Source organism: Hypanus sabinus, chromosome 1, assembly GCF_030144855.1.
Source record: "Hypanus sabinus isolate sHypSab1 chromosome 1, sHypSab1.hap1, whole genome shotgun sequence".
NCBI lineage: Eukaryota > Metazoa > Chordata > Chondrichthyes > Myliobatiformes > Dasyatidae > Hypanus > Hypanus sabinus.
In genome coordinates this window covers 54,685,343-54,704,304 of record NC_082706.1, presented here as the reverse complement: position 1 = coordinate 54,704,304, position 18,962 = coordinate 54,685,343, and the positions used below count along the sequence as shown (strand labels likewise).

At 45.1% G+C, this 18,962-nt stretch overlaps 1 protein-coding gene across 2 annotated transcripts in view; it reads right to left on the bottom strand.

The window, feature by feature from the left end:
* Positions 1 to 17,760, bottom strand: part of LOC132393901 (uncharacterized) — a 40,944-nt gene extending 23,184 nt beyond the window's left edge. Inside the window, exons 1-7 of one of the 2 annotated variants that reach the window (XM_059969326.1) lie at positions 17,739 to 17,760; positions 17,048 to 17,179; positions 15,337 to 15,489; positions 14,192 to 14,422; positions 9,445 to 9,546; positions 8,346 to 8,498; positions 7,205 to 7,435 (exon numbers count right to left, since the gene is read on the bottom strand). In XM_059969326.1, coding sequence (XP_059825309.1) covers positions 7,205 to 7,435; positions 8,346 to 8,498; positions 9,445 to 9,546; positions 14,192 to 14,422; positions 15,337 to 15,489; positions 17,048 to 17,066 — 889 coding nt within the window. In that variant the 5' untranslated portion in view covers positions 17,067 to 17,179; positions 17,739 to 17,760. Of the gene's footprint in view, positions 1 to 7,204; positions 7,436 to 8,345; positions 8,499 to 9,444; positions 9,547 to 14,191; positions 14,423 to 15,336; positions 15,490 to 17,047; positions 17,717 to 17,738 lie in introns of those variants that run through there. The other variant, XM_059969330.1, reaches the window with a different exon arrangement.
* Between the last annotated feature and the right edge of the window lie 1,202 nt (positions 17,761 to 18,962).

Genomic DNA, 18,962 nt, shown 5'->3' with positions numbered 1-18,962 from the left:
CATTGTTAAAGAGTTGAAATTTACGGGGATAAAGAAGGGTATGACAAAGGTAGAATGTCAAAGGAAAATAGTTGAATGCTATATCTCTATGAAGTAATTTGTTGAAGTGGAGTTAAAGGGGTTTTCCTGTAGGTAAAGAGATCCAGTTACAATTGCAACAAATTAAGTTAGATAGACTTAAATTAGAGACTGAGGATAAAGAAAGACAAAGGCAGTATGATGCTAGAGAGGCAGAAAAACAGAGAGAAGAGGCAGAAAAGTAGAGAGAAGAAACAGAAAAACAGAGTGTTCGAGAGGGAGAAATGGCAGCGAGAGGGTCAAGTGCCAGGCCCTGGTGATGAGCTGATTGTACCATTTAATGCCAGCCAAGAGATTAAGTTGGAACCTCCATTTGATGGAACTGGTTGATAGGTATTTCCTACATTTGGAAAAGGTGGCCCAGAATTGGAAATGGCCGAAGGATCAGTGGGCTGTTCTGTTACAAAGTGTGACTAAGGGGAAGGCTCAGCAAGTGTATTCTGCCCTGACTGTGGTAGATGCCAACAATTATAATACAATGAAGGATGCTGTGCTTAAGGTTTATGAGTTAGTTCTGGAGGCATACAGACAAAAGTTTCAAGATTGAGGAAGTCCTGGAACCAAACGTATATGGATTTTGCCCATGAAAAACAGGTGTACTTCAATTGGTGTACCTCAAAAGGGGCAAATGAGGGCATTAGCAACTTAAGAGAGTTGATTTTGATTGAAGAGTTTAAAAGCTGCATCCCTGCTGAAATAAGGACAGAAAGAGGCTGAGACCATTTCAGTGTCTGGTAGGCTAGCAGACAAGTATGCCTTAACCCATAAGGTTAAGTTTTTCTCAAATAAGAGCTACCAAACGAGTAACTGAGATATCAGAGATAACCCACAGGTTAAACCAGGAAGTCAGGAACTAGTGACAAAAGTACGGAGGAAGGAAAGCAATCAAAAGGAAAATTTTCCAGTTTGTAAGAAGCCCAGTCATGTGGTATCTAATTGTTTTGCTCTGAAAAGAGAAAAAGGAAAAGGAGACAATTCAGTCAGTTGAGACACCACTAAGGAAGGAGGGGTCTGACCGAGTGCAAGAAGGATTTGAGCGGTTTATCTCAAATGGGTTTGTGTCTGTAAAAGAGGGGTCAACTCCGGTTCCAGTGAGAATCTGACAAGATACTGGGGCTTTTCAGTCACTAATATAATACAATGTTTGGGAATTCAGTGAGGAGATGAAAACTGATGAACTCAATAATATCAAATGTATTGGAAAGGGGAGTGAGTCCATGCCTTTGCATAAGGTAATTTTGAAATATGAATTGGTATCAAGACCTGTTAAGACTGGGGTACGATCTGCATTACCGATAGACAATGTTAATGTCTTGCTTGGTAATGACCTTGTAGGTGGGGACGTTTATTCAGCAGTGCAGTTAATGAGCAAACCTGTTCCTGATGACATGGATATTGATATATACCCCGCCTACATAGTAACCCGAACCAGGTCTAAAAAGTCTGCTGGTGCAGATAGTTCGGGGCAGGGGGATTCTGAGGCACATGATAGCAAAAACAGGGATTCAAATCATGAGGATTTATCAGAGACTTTTCTACCTTCTATGTTTCAGCAGGACTTGGGTAGTAAGGCACATGAGAGAGGTTTGTCTTTGTTCAGGAGCTAATTTATAGCCAAACAAAACCAAAATCCAGAGATTGCTGTGCTAAAGAAACAGCTCTCTCTGATGATGAGGTTCAGAGGGAGTCAGTAGGCCATTATCTTAAGGACGGGGTGTTAATGAGGAAGTGAGGATTGGGCCATTGTGTACCAAGTTGTGGTCCTGAAAGCTTACAGGGCTGAAATTTTAAACCTGGCTCATAAAATGCCTTCAGGTGGATATTTTGAAGTGAGGAAGATAGTGAACCGGATTATAAAAGAATTCTTCTGGCCTAATTTAAAGAAGGGTGTTGTGAGTTTTTGCAGAGCCTGTCACACCTGCCAAGTTGTGGGGAAACCAAATCAGGCCATCCCAGTAGCACCCCTTAGGCTGATACCTGCTTTTGGTGAACTTTTTTCTAGAGTCATAGTGGATTGTGTTGGCCCATTGCCAAGGACACAGCTGGCCATCAGTACTTGTTAACTATTATTTGTACTGGGTCTAGGTTCCCTGAAGCGGTTCCCCTCAGAAATATCAAGGCTAAAACTGTAGTGAAAGTTCTCATCAAGTTTTTCATTTTGGTTAATCTGCCCAGAGAGATTCAATCTAACTGGGAAAGTAAGCTTACTCGAGAACATTCCAGCAGATAGTTGGTGAACTGGGAACTAAGCAAATTGTATCATCTGCATACCACCCAGAGTCCCAAGGAACCTTCAAAAGGTTTCATTCCACTCTTAATGATTAAAACATACTGTGTGGAAAATGGAAAAGACTGGGATGAAGGCATGAATTTACTTCTGTTTGCTGTCAGAGACTCGTTTTAAGAATCATTAGGGTTTAGCCTGTTTGAACTTGTTTTTTTTTGTCACAGGGCCAGAGGACCCTTGACTTTACTCAGGTAACAGTGGTCTAATCAGGAGGTGTGTGTAAGCATTCTCAGTTATGTTTTGGAAATCAGAGATAGACTTAAGAAGGTTTGTGACTTTGCAAAGCAGAATTTGCAGAACTCTCAGAGGAAGATGAAGGTCTGGTATGACAGAAAAGCTAGAGAACAGATATATCATGTTGGAGATAAGGTTCTAGTCCCACTCTTGACCAACCCCCTCCAAGCAAAATTTAGTTGACCATACCAGATAATCTAAAAAATGACTGTTTGAATTATGTTGTTAGGACTCCTGACCGAAGGAAAACTACTCAAGTGGTACACATTAATATGTTAAAGCCTTATCATAACTCAGAGACAGCACCTGTGAGTTCTGTTATGAAAATAAGTGGAGTCATGGAGACTGGTAATGAGGTACCAGATAATAAGCTAAGTACAGTCTCAACAAAGCTCAGGAATTCTGTTGTTTTGGAAAACATTGACAATAAATTCCATCATTTGGAGCCTGACTAGCAAAATTAATTGAACGGATTAATTAGCAAGTATGGGGATTTGTTCCCTGATGTTCCTAACCAAAGCAGAGCTGCCATGTATGGCATCATTGTAGGACAAGTTGACCTGATTAAGCAACATCCCTACAGAATGAAATTAGAAGAGTAAAATGGCTGAACAAGAAATTGGGTACATGCTGACAAATGGTATCATTAGGCCATCTACCTCAGACTGGGTGTCACCCTGGGTTATTGTGCCTAAACAGGATGGAAGCATGAGATTCTGTACTGATTACGGAAAGTTAATGCAGTGACCAAGACAGATGCTTATCCTATCCCGAGAGTGGATTACTGTATTGATAAGGTGGGAAAGGCTAAACACCTTACAAAGATTGACCTGTTAAAAGCATACTGGTGTGTTCCCTTGAAAGAAAGGGCTAAATAAATCTCTGCATTTGTAACACGATTTGGACTGTATGAGTATAATGTTTTCCCCTTTGGAATGAAAATTACTCCAGGGTCATTTCAGAGAATGATTAAATCTGTGATTCGAGGATTAGAAAATAAAGGGGCTTATATTGATGATTTGGTTGTATGGAGTGACACGTGGGAAGAACATATCTCGGTAGTAGAGAAGCGGTTTTACAGGCTTTCCAAGCCCAGCCTTACTGTCAACTTCGCTAGAAGTGAAATTGGCCATACCACTGTCACGTATCTTGGCTATGTGGTAGGCCAGGGCCAACTGTCTCCTGTGCAGGCCAAGGTTCATGTTGAGGTTCCCGTTCCGACAGGCAAGAAAGTTTTAAGAAGGTTTTTAGGGATGGCTGGGTATTATCATAAGTTTTGCAAAAACTTCCCGGATTTTCGCTCTCCCCCTAACAAAACTACTAAGGAAAAGTAAAAGATTTGTATGGAATTAGTTTGCCAGAAGGCATTTGAATGACAGAAAACTATTCTGAGTTATCAATCTGTGCTCAAAGCACCTGATTTTACTAAACCATTTTCTATAGTGGAAGACACTAGTGACGAAGCTACCAGGGCAGTGTTGTTAAAAAAGGTGATGATGACATTTAACATCCTGTAGCTTATTTCTCAAAGAAATTTATTGAGCACCAGAAAAATTATTCCCCTGTTGAAAAGGAGTTGCTATCACTCATCTTAGCCTTCCAAATTTTGATGTCAACATTTGTCCTGTGCAGAAACCAATTGTGATTGACACTGATTTATTATGTGGAGGGAGGGAGGGGGGGAGAAGGGAGAGAGAGAGGGGAGAGGAGAGAGAGAGAGCAGATGAGAGAGGGGAGAGAGAGAGGGGAGAGGGAAGAGAGAGAGGGGAGAGAGAGACTCGTGAGTTGCTATGGTGATGGAAGGGCTGAGTTATATAATGGACATCTGGTGTTCAGCATGTTTGGATCTATATACAAGGTCAGGTAGTTTTCCTGCAGACACACAGAAGAAATAGACACTGGATGAGCTTTGAGTGCCCATGAAAGGGTGGGCTTTGAAGATTAATTGAGAGAATCGATCAGTGGCTCTCGCAGTGTGGAAAAGGGGTGACCTGTGGAAAGCTATTGGTGTATTTAACCCTTGCTTGGGTTGATAGTTTTACCACGTGAAAACAGTACCCTTAGCATGGTCACAGTCAGTGACATTAAAAGATTTTCAGAGGACAATGGGAAGAACAATGGCATCAGCTTCTTTGGATAACAAATCACCTCTCTCTCTCTCTTCAACTCCACTCGACCCAATATCACAAACTGAATTGACTTTGTTTATATACCGTCATACCACTGTATCACTTACCACCTAAGCTTGAAGAAGTTTGGGTTTTATATTTGCACAGTTATATGCATAAACTCTTCTAACCGGTTTGATTTTTCAGATTTTATATTACCTTATCATGTAGTTACTAATAAAATGGTGTTTGTTAACAGCAGAACCAGACTCCAGGTGTGTTCCATTTCTGCTGGTTCTTTTAACCCATTACGGGGTACATAACAGCGTAGAACAGTCCACGTTCCAAGCTTTCTCCCAAAATACTCCCCAACTCTTCCTATGCCCCATTGATAACTGCATTGGTGCTGCTTCATGCACCAATTTCTCCAACTTTGCCTTCAATTTCCACCTTGCCCTCACATTCACTTGGTCCATTCTGAACACCTCTCCCTCCTTTTTTGATTTCTGTGCCTAAATTTGGAGACAAACTGTTGACCGATATCTTTTATAAACGAACAATTCCCACAGTTATCTTGACTCTACCACGTCCCACCCTGTCTCCTGTAAAATTGCTATTCCCTTTTTTCAGTTTCTTCGTCTCTGCTGGGTCTGTTCCCAGGATGCAGGTTTCCTCTCCAGGACAGCAGACATTTCCTCCTCCTTCAAAGAACGGGGGTTTCTCTTCCTCCACTGTTGATGCTGCCCTCACCTGCATCTCCTCCATTTCCCAAACATCCATGCTCACCTAGTCTTCCCAGTACCTTCACAATAATAGAGTTCATCTTGTCCTTTTCTACTATCCCATTAGCCTCCATTTCCAAAAACTCATTCTCCATAACTTCCTTATCTCTAAGGATAACCTACCAAACTTATCTTTACCTCCCCCACCCTCTCTCCGGTGTCCACAGGGATCGCTCCCTCCATGATTCTCCTGTTCACTCGTCTGTCCACTCTAATCTCCCTCCCGGCACATATCCCTGCAAATGGCCAAAGTGATACGAAACCTGTCCATTCACATTCCCCCCCCCCCCCACCTCCAGTCAGGGCCCCAGACAGACCTCTCAGGTGGTAACACTTCACCTGTGAATCTGATGTGGTTCTCTATTGTGTCCGGTGATCCCATGCGGCCTCCTCTACTCTGGGAAACCAATTGCAAACTGGGGACCGCTTTGTCAAGCACCTATGCGCCACCCACTAAAGGAGGTACTTCCCGGAGGCTAATCATTTTCATTCTGATTTCCATTCCCATTCCAACACGATGAGGCTGTCCTCAGGGTGGAGGAGCAACTCCTAATATTCCTTCTGGGTGGCCAACCTGATGGCATGAATATTGATTTCACCTTCTGATTAAAAGGTTTTTCTCTCCTCATTCTCTCCTCTTCTACTCCCCACTCTGGCCTCTTAACCCTTCATACCTGCCTATCACCTCCCCTGAGTTCGCTCCTTCTCTTTCTCCTATGATCCAATCTTCTCTCCAATCAGGTTCCTTTCTCTGCAGTGCTTTTACTTTTACTGTCTACCTGGCTTTACATATCACCGAGTTGTCCTCTTGCCCCTCCACCCATCTTTCTACTGTGGCATCCTCCCCCTTCCTTTCCAGTCCTGAAGAACAGTCTTGGACCAAAACATCGAATGTTTATTCATTCCCGTAGATGTTGCCTGACCTGCTGAGTTCCTCCAGCGTTTTGTGTGTGGAACAAATACAATGCTTTGTCTGTCTTTACTATCTTAGGTTTGGAATACCAGAGTCAATAAAACAGAAACAGAAGTGGATTGACTAACTGTTGTACCTTCCTGCCCCTCTGAATGAGGTCCCAGCTGATTACCAACCTCAGCTCCTCCCTCCCATCTGGTCATCAGGTCTGGGATACCCATTCCACTGATTTTCCATTGGATATCCCCAACAACTGGGTAAACACATCTTCCCGGGGTAGAGATACAACAATTCACAACACTTCCTAATCTCAGTGCTCAATGCTTTTTGCCCCAGGACAGAGAGCCCATTCCCAAATAATCATTACAGGGAAGGAATGGAAGCAGGGAACCACTGGCTATTTCATCATTCCAGCTCTCAGGAAAACAATAAATTCTATTGTGTGGGCATTCTCCTGGGAAAATCCATGGACAGAGTCCAACACAAGGTTACACATCAAGGATACTGTTTGATAAACAGATTTTCTGAGCATTTCAAAACCAGGACAGAAAATGGAGATCTGGAATGTAAGTTGATCTTTGATCCACTGACAGATGTGAAGTCACTGACAGTCTCCATCTCTGCTACAGAACTGAACGGTTTCCCTGGCCAGTTCAGGGCATGGTGAAGAATCGACCCCTGGTGGTGTTGAGTAACCTACTGACCAGACCAGGTCAGCAGGGGGAAGGGTATCGTCACCGTCTCCACATCACACACTGGGATCAACACGTGCAAAACAGGTGACGTTGAAAACATTACTCACCCTGACGCTTCTCGATGGATGCTCTGATTTTCCTCATTGCATTCGAGTTGCTCCTGGGACCCTTCCGAATCTTACTAGCTGAGTTCTTCCGTTTCCAGAGAATTCGGACAACCACAGTTATCTCATCAAACATTCCCTGGTGAGCAACATCCTCCGGCTTACTCTCCTTAGCCAAAGACTTTTCCAGCAGGATCACAGCACAGACGTCTTCTCTACTCACCCCTTGTTTCTCTGTGATGGAATTACACAGATTTCACTCACCAGGTTGTACCCATCTTTGTTCATTGTGTTTATTCCGACACAACACAACCAAGTGGAGGGATCTCTGTGTGACCCAGTAGGAGACTGTCCCATCCACCCAGTCCTGTGATCACCAGGAGAGTGTCAGAACTGGAAGGGTCACAGAGAGAGACAGAGGTGAGTCTGGGGACTTGATCTGCCAGTACTCCTGGCACAGTCACTGACTGACTGGGTACAGTTCTGTTAGTCTCCCAACTCTCCCATCCCAGACACACATTGGACACGTCCCTGATATTCCATGGGGGCAGTTTACTGTGAAGAGTGAGGTGCAGCCTGATACTCAAACAGATTCTGTTTCTCACATAGAATAAGCCCAGTTCAGTCACCATCGTATTCTCTGACATACAGTGTGTCAGGAGCTGACCAACAGACTCACAACACAAATGTCTTCCTTCCACACTATCCCACCTCCTCAATCACAGAGTAGCATAGATTCGGAGAGCACGACAGCACAGAAATAGTATCACAGAAAGATCCACACACACCATTCCAGGCACAGCCAGGGAGTTTCCAGCTCTACATGTCACAGGTATTTATTGGAAACATAGGGGACAGTAGATATCGAAACGTGAAGCAGAAAACAAGCAACTGGAGGAACTGTGTGGGTGAGGTGGGGTCTGTGCAGACAGAGGCCTGGTCAATATTTCACAGTCCTGACACAGAATTTCAACACAAAACGTGATCAGTCACTCTGCCTCCGCAGATGCTGCCTGACCCTGAGTTCATCCAGGAGATTGTTTCATGTTTCCCAGTTATTTAATGTCACGAGAGAAGAGGCAGCAGAAACCCACAGAGACAAAACCTCACCGGTCACTGAGAGACAGAGAATGAGAGTATTTACCTTTGACCCACTGGAGGGCATTTTGAAGATCCTCAACTTCACGAGACACATTGTAGACAAAGAGAACACAGGGAACACCTGGATCTGCACAACGGGTGATTTTCAGCCTCTTTACAATCTTGTCATGGACATCTCCCTGACCGCAACACTGCACTGTAAAACACAGAACCTGTGCTCACTCAGCCTGCCTCACACCAGGGACATTTCACTCAGGGTGTTTCTTAGTAATGGAAAGGAAGAGGGGGAGGTGATTAAATATCTATCTGAGCTCAGAGTTGGACACCCACCTGTATATGTGTCGTGGGAACAGGCTTTGTATCAGTGTGAATCAGTCAGTGGAACTGGACATCCCAAAGGATGTGAATGTCCCAGGCTGATTGTGATCTTACCTCAGGAAACTTTCATGTGATGCATCACAGGGGTGCCCAAGGACAGGAATCACACAGTGTATGGTCAAGACAATGGAAGGACGGATGCCCATGGATACCACCACAGCTCCCACTAAAACCCACACCTACACCCCCTAACTCACTCACTACCCCTACCCATGAGCCCATCCCTCATACTGCAACCATCTCCTCCCCACGTACACCAATCTCTGCACAAATGCCTCTCTAGTGCTGAGGACAGAAGGGGTTACAGGGACTTAGAGGGATAAAGGGCTGGATGGTTTCACAGAGATGGGGAGGTCAGCAAGGATAGAAGGCTGTCATGGATGGGTGCGGTTTACAGTGACGTGGAGTGGCGTTGTGGCCGGAGGGGGCACAGAGACAGGGAGGTGAGGTGGGTCCATTGGGATCACGGGGTGGGAAGGGGCATTAGGGCTGTAGGAGGTCTCAAAGACGGGGAGAGTACAGGTTGAAGGGGGTCACAGAGACAGGGAAAATTGTAGTGGCCACAGGGGAAGGGAGTTCAGACACACCCACAGGATGAGGTACAGACATCAGGGAGTCAGTGAGAACCCAGATTCTGGAAACAAAAGGTTCACTGTTGAGAATCGACTGTGAGCTGAGGCCTGTCACTAGGACACTATTAGATGAACTTTGCAGAGACTCTTCAGCCTTTCAGGTTTTCCTTACTACCCCGTTCTCTCACTCACCATTACACTGAACCTTCTTCGAGCTCGTGGTGTTGTTCGATGGGGAAGACTTGTTCATCATCGATGGAATATCACCACCCTGTGGATCCTTACCCGACCCTGCTGGACAACACATGCACCAGTCAGAAACCCACTTCCCAGCCACACTGAGTTTTCCTGCCATGATCTCACTCCTGGTCTGACCTCTGACAGACTGGAGTACAGTTGTGTCAGTCTCTCATCACAGTCAGACAGTGGAAGGTATGGACGCCTACAGAAGTGCAGGAAGTAATGTGGGTTTTAGTGGTGGGTCACAAAGCCATGGACGATTTTAGAAACCAAAATGGTTGTAGGACAAACAAAGGTGTAGGGGCTAGAGAAGGTGGCTTGGTAACCCAGCCAGTCCCTACATCCTCCACCCCCAACTTCTCTCCTCTGGAACGTCTCAAATTTGTCTCGCATCATTCCCTTTTCTCCATCCTCCAAAGAACCTTCACCTCTCTCTCCCAGAAACACTCTCTCTCCATCTCCATTTCTCCAACCTGCTCTGGGACCCAGGGTTGTACGTCTTCCTCTGTCACGGGTCTATCCGCTGCTTGCTCCATTGGACCAATCGGGAACCGCTCATCAAGTTGTGGGTTCGTAGGTGGATAGAAAGGAGCGCAGGCCAGCTTGGTGCCTGATCTTGGACTGTGTTTAGTTAGTGGAAAGAAGTGGAATGTGGGCAGTGCGGCTCTCAGGTTCGAATCAAACAGATGGAATGGGAGGGGCAGGTGACTTGGTAATCAAACCTGCCCCACTAGTCAGTGGGGTCAGGACTGATCTGTGCTGATATCCAATTCCTCTTCTGTCACCTTTCCCCAAGCTCCTCTACTGGTCCATTCATTAACTGTTCATTCCCCTCCACTTTAACACCATCTCTGATCCATCAGAAATTCCAATAAATCAGTTTTAAACCAACAACCCATTATCTGTATTTATTATTCTTGTGCCAGACACTGCTGAAAACATCAAACGTCTTAACCCTCTCAAACCAGAGTCTTAGACCTTTGAATATGTTCACCCCACCTTCTTCTGAACTCCAAGGTAAACAGTCCAAAAGGTTTCGTCTCTGTCGATGGGACAACCCTCTCATGTCAGGAAAGAGCCTGGTGAATCTCCTTTCTGCTGTCTCCGGTTTTCTGCAGGTGAGGGCACCAGAACAGTAGACATTGTCCTAGGTGAGGCAATTGCAACAAAACCTCTCTATTTTTAAAAGCTAAACCCTTGCCAATAAAGGCCAGCATGCTGTTTACGTTGCTGCCATCAGTTTATGATTCATGCACTTTGAACATCTTGTAACCCAGTTATTAATGCAGATAATCCAGGTGTGGAGCACAGCCCCTGTCTGATTGCAACATTGCAGGGAAAACAGGTTGGGACCTGGCAAGATGCGATATCAGTGCAGGTCCTTGTGTCTTAAATCACATCGGTTCAGGTCCCTGCATCTTTACTCACAACTGGCTTGTTGGCAGGAAGCTGCAGGTGATGGTGGGACATTGTTTCCTGTCTGGAGGCTGGCAATTTATTGATTGATTGATTGATTGATTGATTGAGACACAGTTTGGAATGGGCCCTTCTGCCCTTCGAGCCGTGCTGCCCAGCAACCCCCGATTTAACCCTAGCCTAATCACGGGACAACTTACAATGACTGATTAACCTTTCAAAGGTAAGTCTTTGGACTGTGGGAGGAAAATGGAGCAGCTGGAGAAAACCCATGAATGTCTATGTACAGACTCCTTACCGGTGACATTGGAATTGAACTCCAAACTTCAATGCCCCAAGGTGCAATAGTGGCATTCCAATCGCAGTGCTACCATGGAAACCAACATGATGAAATGATGAACAAGAGCAGTTACTTTCAGTACGAGTTTAAGGAGATTTGGTCAGTCATCAAGACTCCAGCAAATTTCTCTAGATGTACTATGTTGAGTATTCTAACTGATTACATCACTATCTGGTACAGAGAGGACACTGTACAGGACTGGAAAGAGCTGCAGAGAGTCGTAAACAGCTGCTCCATCAAGGACATGAGTCTCCTCACCATCGAGGAGATCTTCAAAAGGTGATGATTTCAAAAGCTGAGATCCAACATTAAGGACCCATCACGTAGGACATGCCCTCTTCTCATTGCTACCACCAAAACAGAGATACTGGAGACTGACAATGCACACTTAATGTTTCAGGAACAACTTCCCCTCCGCTATCAGATTGCTGAACAGAGAATGAACCCATGCACTACCTCACCATTTTTGCTCACTTACTGAGCTAGTTATTTAACTCTTTCTATTTTTTCTTATGATAACTTATAGTATATTTTATTTATTGCATTGTAGATTGACTTATGTTACTGATCACAAAACTGATACTAATTCTGGGAACTCATAATGTGGCCTGCTCCACTTCAGTGACACCGAGTGTAGACAGGGCAACTGTTTTGTGCAGCACCTACACTGTCATCTTCAGTTTCCAGTTGCTTGCCAGTTTACCTCTCTTTCTCCCTACCACACTGCCTCATCTCTTCTCCACCTTTTCCATCGTAACTGAGAGACTAAACACAAACTGAAATTCCCACTTCTCCTTGAGAGACGTTCCAAACTCAAAGAAGAACCATGGGCACCCGCACAGGCCCCACATATGCCTGCTTCTTCATTGGCTAAGGAGAAAAGTCCATGTCCCAAGCCTTCCCCAGTAATGCTCCCCAATTCTTCCTCCACTACATTGACTAGTTTGGTGCTGTTTCATGCACACTTGCTGAGCTCATCCATTTCATTAACTGTGCCTGTCACTTCCACCCAACCCTTAATTTTATTTGGTCCATTTCTGACACTTCCCTCCCCTTTCTCAATGTCTATGCCTCCATCGCTGGAGACAAACTGTCAACTAACGTCTTTTATAAACTTATGGATTTCCACAATTACCTTAACTATACCATTTCCCAACTTGTCTCCTGTAAAAATGCTATTCCCTTTTCTCTGTTCCTTTGTCTCCATCATCTTTTCCCAGGAGTAGGCTTTCCTGGAAATGTCCTCCTCCTTCATAGAGTGGAGTTTCTCTTCCTCAACCATTAATTGCTGCCCTCATCTCCACTTCCGGAAAAGTGACATTCACCCCACGTTCTCACTGCATTAACAGTGATGGAGTTCCTTCTGTCCTTACCTATCACTCCATGAGCCTCCACATCCAACACGTCATCTACCGCAACTTCTGCATCTCTAAAGGGATCCTAATAACAATCATATCTTTTCCTACCCACACCCGCCACTCTCGTAGGAATCGCTCCCTCGCTGATTCCCTTGTCCATTTGTCCCTCCTCACTAATCCCCCTCCTGGCACTTAACCCTAAGTACTAAGTGCTTAGTACTAAATACTAAGGCCAAAGTACTACACCTGCTCATTCACCTCCATTTATGGCACCAATATCTCCATTTGAGGCAGCACTTCACCTGTGAATCTATTGCATCTGGGGCTCCCGATTCAGCCTCCTCTACATCGGTCAATCACCTTCACTCCATCCTCCTCCGCATCTGTCAATCACCTTCACTCCATCCTCCTCCGCATCTGTCAATCACCTTCACTCCATCCGGCAGCAGCAGAAGTACTTGATGGCCAATTATTTTAATCAGATCAAATCAATTATCATGAATCAATTATCATTCGAACAACACATGGATACAGTCAAACGAGACAGACTAAAATGGGTGGACATTTCGGAATAGGAATTTGAAGTGGACCCATTTTAATTCCTCTTCCCATCCCCATATGTCCATTCATGGCCTCCTCCACTGTCGTGATGAGTCCACATTTAGGTTGGAGAAACAACACCCTCTATTCCTCTTGGGTAACCTCCAGCCTAATGGCATGAACACTGACTTCTTGAACTTACAGCAATGTCCTCCAAACTCCCTTCACCATTTCTCATCTCCTATTCCCTCACTTGCCTGATCTCCTTGCCCACCTATTGCTTCTGTCTGGTGCTCCCCCCCACCCCCCTTTTCTTTCTTCCATGGCCTCTGTCTCTCACCAAGCAATTTCCCAGGTCTCTTTACTTCACCCCTTCCCCTCCAGGTCTCACCTGTCACCTGCTGTTTCTCTCTCCCCTCCCCCCACCTTTTCAATCTACTCTTTAACTTTTTACTCCAGTTCTGCCAAAGGGTTTCAGCCTGAAAAGTAAACAGTACTTTTTTTCCGAGATGCTGCCTGGCCTGCCGAGTTCCTCCAGCATTTTGTGTGTGTGTATTTCCTCATCTCAATGCCCAATGTTCGTTGCCCCGGGACAGTGATCCCCATTCTGAACTGTTTAATACAAGAAAGGAGAATGTAAACAGGGAATCACTGGCAGCACTCAGGAGAACACTTGATTCTAAAGTGAGGACTTTGTCTTGGGAAAATCTTTGGATAGAGTCAATACAAAGATCTAGATCAAGGTTACTATTTGGTAAACGTATCGTCTCAGCATTTCAAAATCAGGACAGAAAATGGAGATCTGGATTGTAAGTTGATCTTTGATCCACTGACAGATGTGAAGTCACTGACAGTCTCCATCTCTGCTACAGAACTGAACGGTTTCCCTGGCCAGTTCAGGGCATGGTGAAGAATCGACCCCTGGTGGTGTTGAGTAACCTACTGACCAGACCAGGTCAGCAGGGGGAAGGGTATCGTCACCGTCTCCACATCACACACTGGGATCAACACGTGCAAAACAGGTGACGTTGAAAACATTACTCACCCTGACGCTTCTCGATGGATGCTCTGATTTTCCTCATTGCATTCGAGTTGCTCCTGGGACCCTTCCGAATCTTACTAGCTGAGTTCTTCCGTTTCCAGAGAATTCGGACAACCACAGTTTTATCATCAAACATTCCCTGGTGAGCAACATCCTCCGGCTTACTCTCCTTAGCCAAAGACTTTTCCAGCAGGATCACAGCACAGACGTCTTCTCTACTCACCCCTTGTTTTCCTGTGGTGGAATTACAAAGATTTCATTCACCAGGTTGTACCCATCTCTGTTCGTTGTGTTTATTCCGACACAACACAACCAAGTGGAGGGATCTCTGTGTGACCCAGTAGGAGACTGTCCCATCCACCCAGTCCTGTGATCAAACTCCCCAGGAGAAAGTCAGAACTGGAAGGGTCACAGAGAGAGACAGAGGTGAGTCTGGGGACTTGATCCGCCAGTACTCCTGGCACAGTCACTGACTGACTGGGTACAGTTCCGTCAGTCTCCCTACACTCCCATCCCAGGCACACATCAGACACGTCCCTGATTCCATGGGGGCAGTTTACTGTGAAGAGTGAGGTGCAGCCTGATACTCAAACAGATTCTGTTTCTCACATGGAATAAGCCCGGTTCAGTCACCATCATATTCTCTGACATGCAGTGTGTCAGGAGCTGACCAACAGACTCACAACACAAATGTCTTCCTTCCACACTGTCCCACCTCCTCAATCACAGAGTAGCATAGATTCGGAGAGCACGACAGCACAGAAATAGGTGCACAGAAAGATCCACACACACCATTCCAGGCAAAGCAAGGGAGTTCCCAGCTCTACGTGTCACAGGTATTTATTGGAAACATAGGGGACAGTAGATATCGAAACGTGAAGCAGAAAACAAGCAACTGGAGGAACTGTGTGGGTGAGGTGGGGTCTGTGCAGACAGAGGCCTGGTCAATATTTCACAGTCCTGACACAGAATTTCAACACAAAACGTGATCAGTCACTCTGCCTCCGCAGATGCTGCCTGACCCTGAGTTCATCCAGGAGATTGTTTCATGTTTCCCAGTTATTTAATGTCACGAGAGAAGAGGCAGCAGAAACCCACAGAGACAAAACCTCACCGGTCACTGAGAGACAGAGAATGAGAGTATTTACCTTTGACCCACTGGAGGGCATTTTGAAGATCCTCAGCTTCACGAGACACATTGTAGACAAAGAGAACACAGGGAACACCTGGATCTGCACAACGGGTGATTTTCAGCTTCTTTACAATCTTGTCATGGACATCTCCCTGGCCGTAACACTGCACTGTAAAACACAGAACCTGTGCTCACTCAGCCTGCCTCACACCAGGGACATTTCACTCAGGGTGATTCTCAGTAATGGAAAGGAAGAGGGGGGAGGTGATTAAATATCTTTCTGAGCTCAGAGATTTACACCCATCTGTATATGTGTCCTGGGAACAGGCTTTGTTCCAGTGTGAATCAGTCAGTGGAACTGGACATCCCAAAGGATGTGAATGCCACAGGCTAATTGTGATTCTACCTCAGGAAACTTTCCCATGATGCATCACAGGGGTGCCCAAGGACAGGAATCACACAGTGTATGGTCAAGACAGTGGAGGGATGGACGCCGATGGGATTGCCGGGAGTAAATCCACCTTCCCATCCTCCCAACATTCTGTTACCCTCCTATGACCCTCTCCCCAGAGCTCACTCCTCCCAATGCAGCCCATCACCCACTCACCCTCCACTGGAACCTGCCCTACCACCAACGCTCCTTCCCAAACAAATGCCTGCACCCCTTCCCCCCACCCCTCATACTCCTTACCACCCTCTCATACAACATAAAAAACATTGAACCACCCCTTCCCTAGTGCTGGGGGCAGAAGGGGTCACGGAGGCTTGCAAGGATGCAGGGGCTGGAGTGATTCACAGAAATGGGGAGGGGTGTTGAACCAGAGGGGGGTCACAGAGGTGGGGAAGGGTTTAGGAGCTGCAACGGGTCACAGAGACGGGGAGGGTTGCCGGGGCTAAGGGGGTTTACAGAGACAGGAAGAGGTGTAGAGAATGGTGGGCTTGGTGTCATAGAGATGGGGAGGGGTGTAGGAGAGTGGAGCAGTCCAGAGAGACAGGAGGAGGTGTAGAGACTGAGGGTGGTGTTATAGAGACAGGGAGAGGTGGAGGGACCACGGACACCCCCTTATGATGAGATATGGATCTGGGGTGATGGTGAGAATGCTACGGCTGGAAAAAGTTGGGACACTGCTGAGAAACCACTGTGAACTCAGGAGGCCTGTCACTGGCAGACTCTGGGGGTGGGGGGAGAGACACAGTAAAGGTTATTCAGCCCATCGAGCTCACTCTCCTACCCCATTCTGTCACTCAACATTCTCCCAGCTCCTGGCGCTGTCCGTTCCCAAAATCAGAAAGTGCAAAGGATCTGATCCCCTGCTCGCCCTTGAAGTCTCACCACCCTGTGGATCCTTATCCGACCCAAATGGACAACACATACACCACAGAAACCTGTTTCCCAGACCCCACTGGGGGTTCCCTGCCATGATCTCGCTCCCGACAGACTGGAGTACAGTTGTGTCCGTCTCCCATCAGTCAGACGGTGGAAGGGACGGACACCTACAGAAGTGCAGGGAGTAAGGTGGGGTTTGGCGGTGGGTTGCAGAGAAATGTACGAGTTTAGAAACTGAACAAGTTACAGGAGGGAGAAATGCGTAGGGGATAGAGAAGCAGGTTTGATGCCTCATTCGTCCTCCACCCACAACCCCTCTCCTGCGGAACGTGTCACGTCCTCCACCTCTAACTCCCTCTTCTCCTCCATCTCCATTTCTCCGACCTGCCTCGGGACCCACCGTTGCACCGACTGTTCATCTTCCTCCGTCGCCGTCCCGATCCAAACAAAGCTCCTTCCGCGTTCACCGGGACATTCTATTGCAGCTTACTCGATTGGACGAATCGGGAGCCACTCAACAGCATACCGGTTTCTGAGTGGACAGGAAGGAGGGCGGAACAGCTTGCCTGAATGGTTGTGCTGGAGAAGGTACCCTCCCACCACCACACCAGGGATCCAACCACCGAGCACATCTTCATCCCACACCATTTTCTGCTTTCCGTAGGAATCATTCGTTGCGCGACTCCCTTGTCTATTCATCCCTCCTCCTTCAATGATCTCCCTCCTGGCACTTATCCTTACAAGCAGAACAAGAGCTATACCAGTCCCTAGCAGTGTGGCGTTAATGTGACTCGGACACCGCAGTATTAAACACACACGTTTATTCAGCAGACTTCCATTTTACAAAACCTCCATACGCACTCTGACCTACGAATACACACATAATACATCCTCTTTCTCAAGTTTTTTTTACAATACTGTGAATTACCAAAACAATGTCTCTAGGTATGACTTTCTAACATTACAACAGCCATGACATAAACTAATAAAAATCTTTACTTCTTACACTGTATTCTACATTGTATCTTACAATGCTAACAGCAGTATATTTTCTTTTACTAACATAGACTAATAAATCTTTTATTTCACACCTTGGAACTTATGAGATTTTGTCTCAAACTGTGCGAGACTGTAGGTAGATCTAGTCTCTGTATCTAGCTGGAAGTTTGACTTGTCTCCCAGACCTTGTGCGATACAACTGTGACTGTGCTTGTCCTTCAGAGCCAGTCTCTCGAGTAACCTCTGTGTCTGCATTTCCACCTCAGTCTGTCTGCGCCGAACTTTCACCGTCATTGCGTCGTGGGGTTTCGTCACGCCCCTCACTCTTTTTTTTTGAAAACTTTTTAAATTGCGTTTTTAAGTGATTACAAAGTAAACTATGGAATAAAATGCATATAACCCCTCCCCCCTAACTTCCCTATATATAAAAAAAGGGAAAGAAAAAAAAGAGAGTGCCTGGTTGTTGGAAGATCTCCACATGCTCCATGGAGTTCGTAATAACTTTAGAATATATATTTATTTCTTTCCCCTAGTAACCAATTGTTTCATCTTCAGAGCACGTATATATTTAGTCCTGTCTTTTGTAAATAAGAGCACCAAATTTTCAGAAATGTTTCATATTTATCTCTTAAATTATAAGTAATTTTTTCTAATGGAATACAGCCATAAATTTCTTTCTTCCAACAATCTATACTTAAATATGTATCCGATTTCCAAGTAACTGCAATAGCCTTTTTGGCTACTGCCAGTGCAATTTTTATCAATTCTTTCTGATATTTATTTAGTTTGAGTTTCGGTTTTATCCCTTCAATATCACCGAGTAAGAGTAATATTGGATTATGAGGAAGTTGTGTTCCTGTAATAGTCTTAAATTTGTCCAAAAAGGTTGAATTTTTAAAATGTACCAGTTTCTTGGTTACATCGGAAACACTGGTCAGATAAATTTGGATTTAATTTATTTATTTTTTGTGATGTAATATATAATTGATGTAGAAAATGATATTGCACTAATCTTAACCGAACATTTATTGTATTTGTCATACTATCAAGACATAGTCTTGACCAATTTGTTTCTTCAATTTTAATATTCAAATCACTTTCACATTTTTGTCTTGACTTATGGACTCCTTGTTTAATTGCCTGTTTTTGAATCAAATTATACATGCAAGATATAATTTTTTAAATATTTCCTTTTTGAATTAAAATTTCTATTTCATTAGATTTCGGCAATAACATTGTTTGACCTAATTTTTCTCTTAAATAAGCCCTTAGTTGAAAGTGACAAAATAAAGTGTTATTTGATACTTTATATTTAT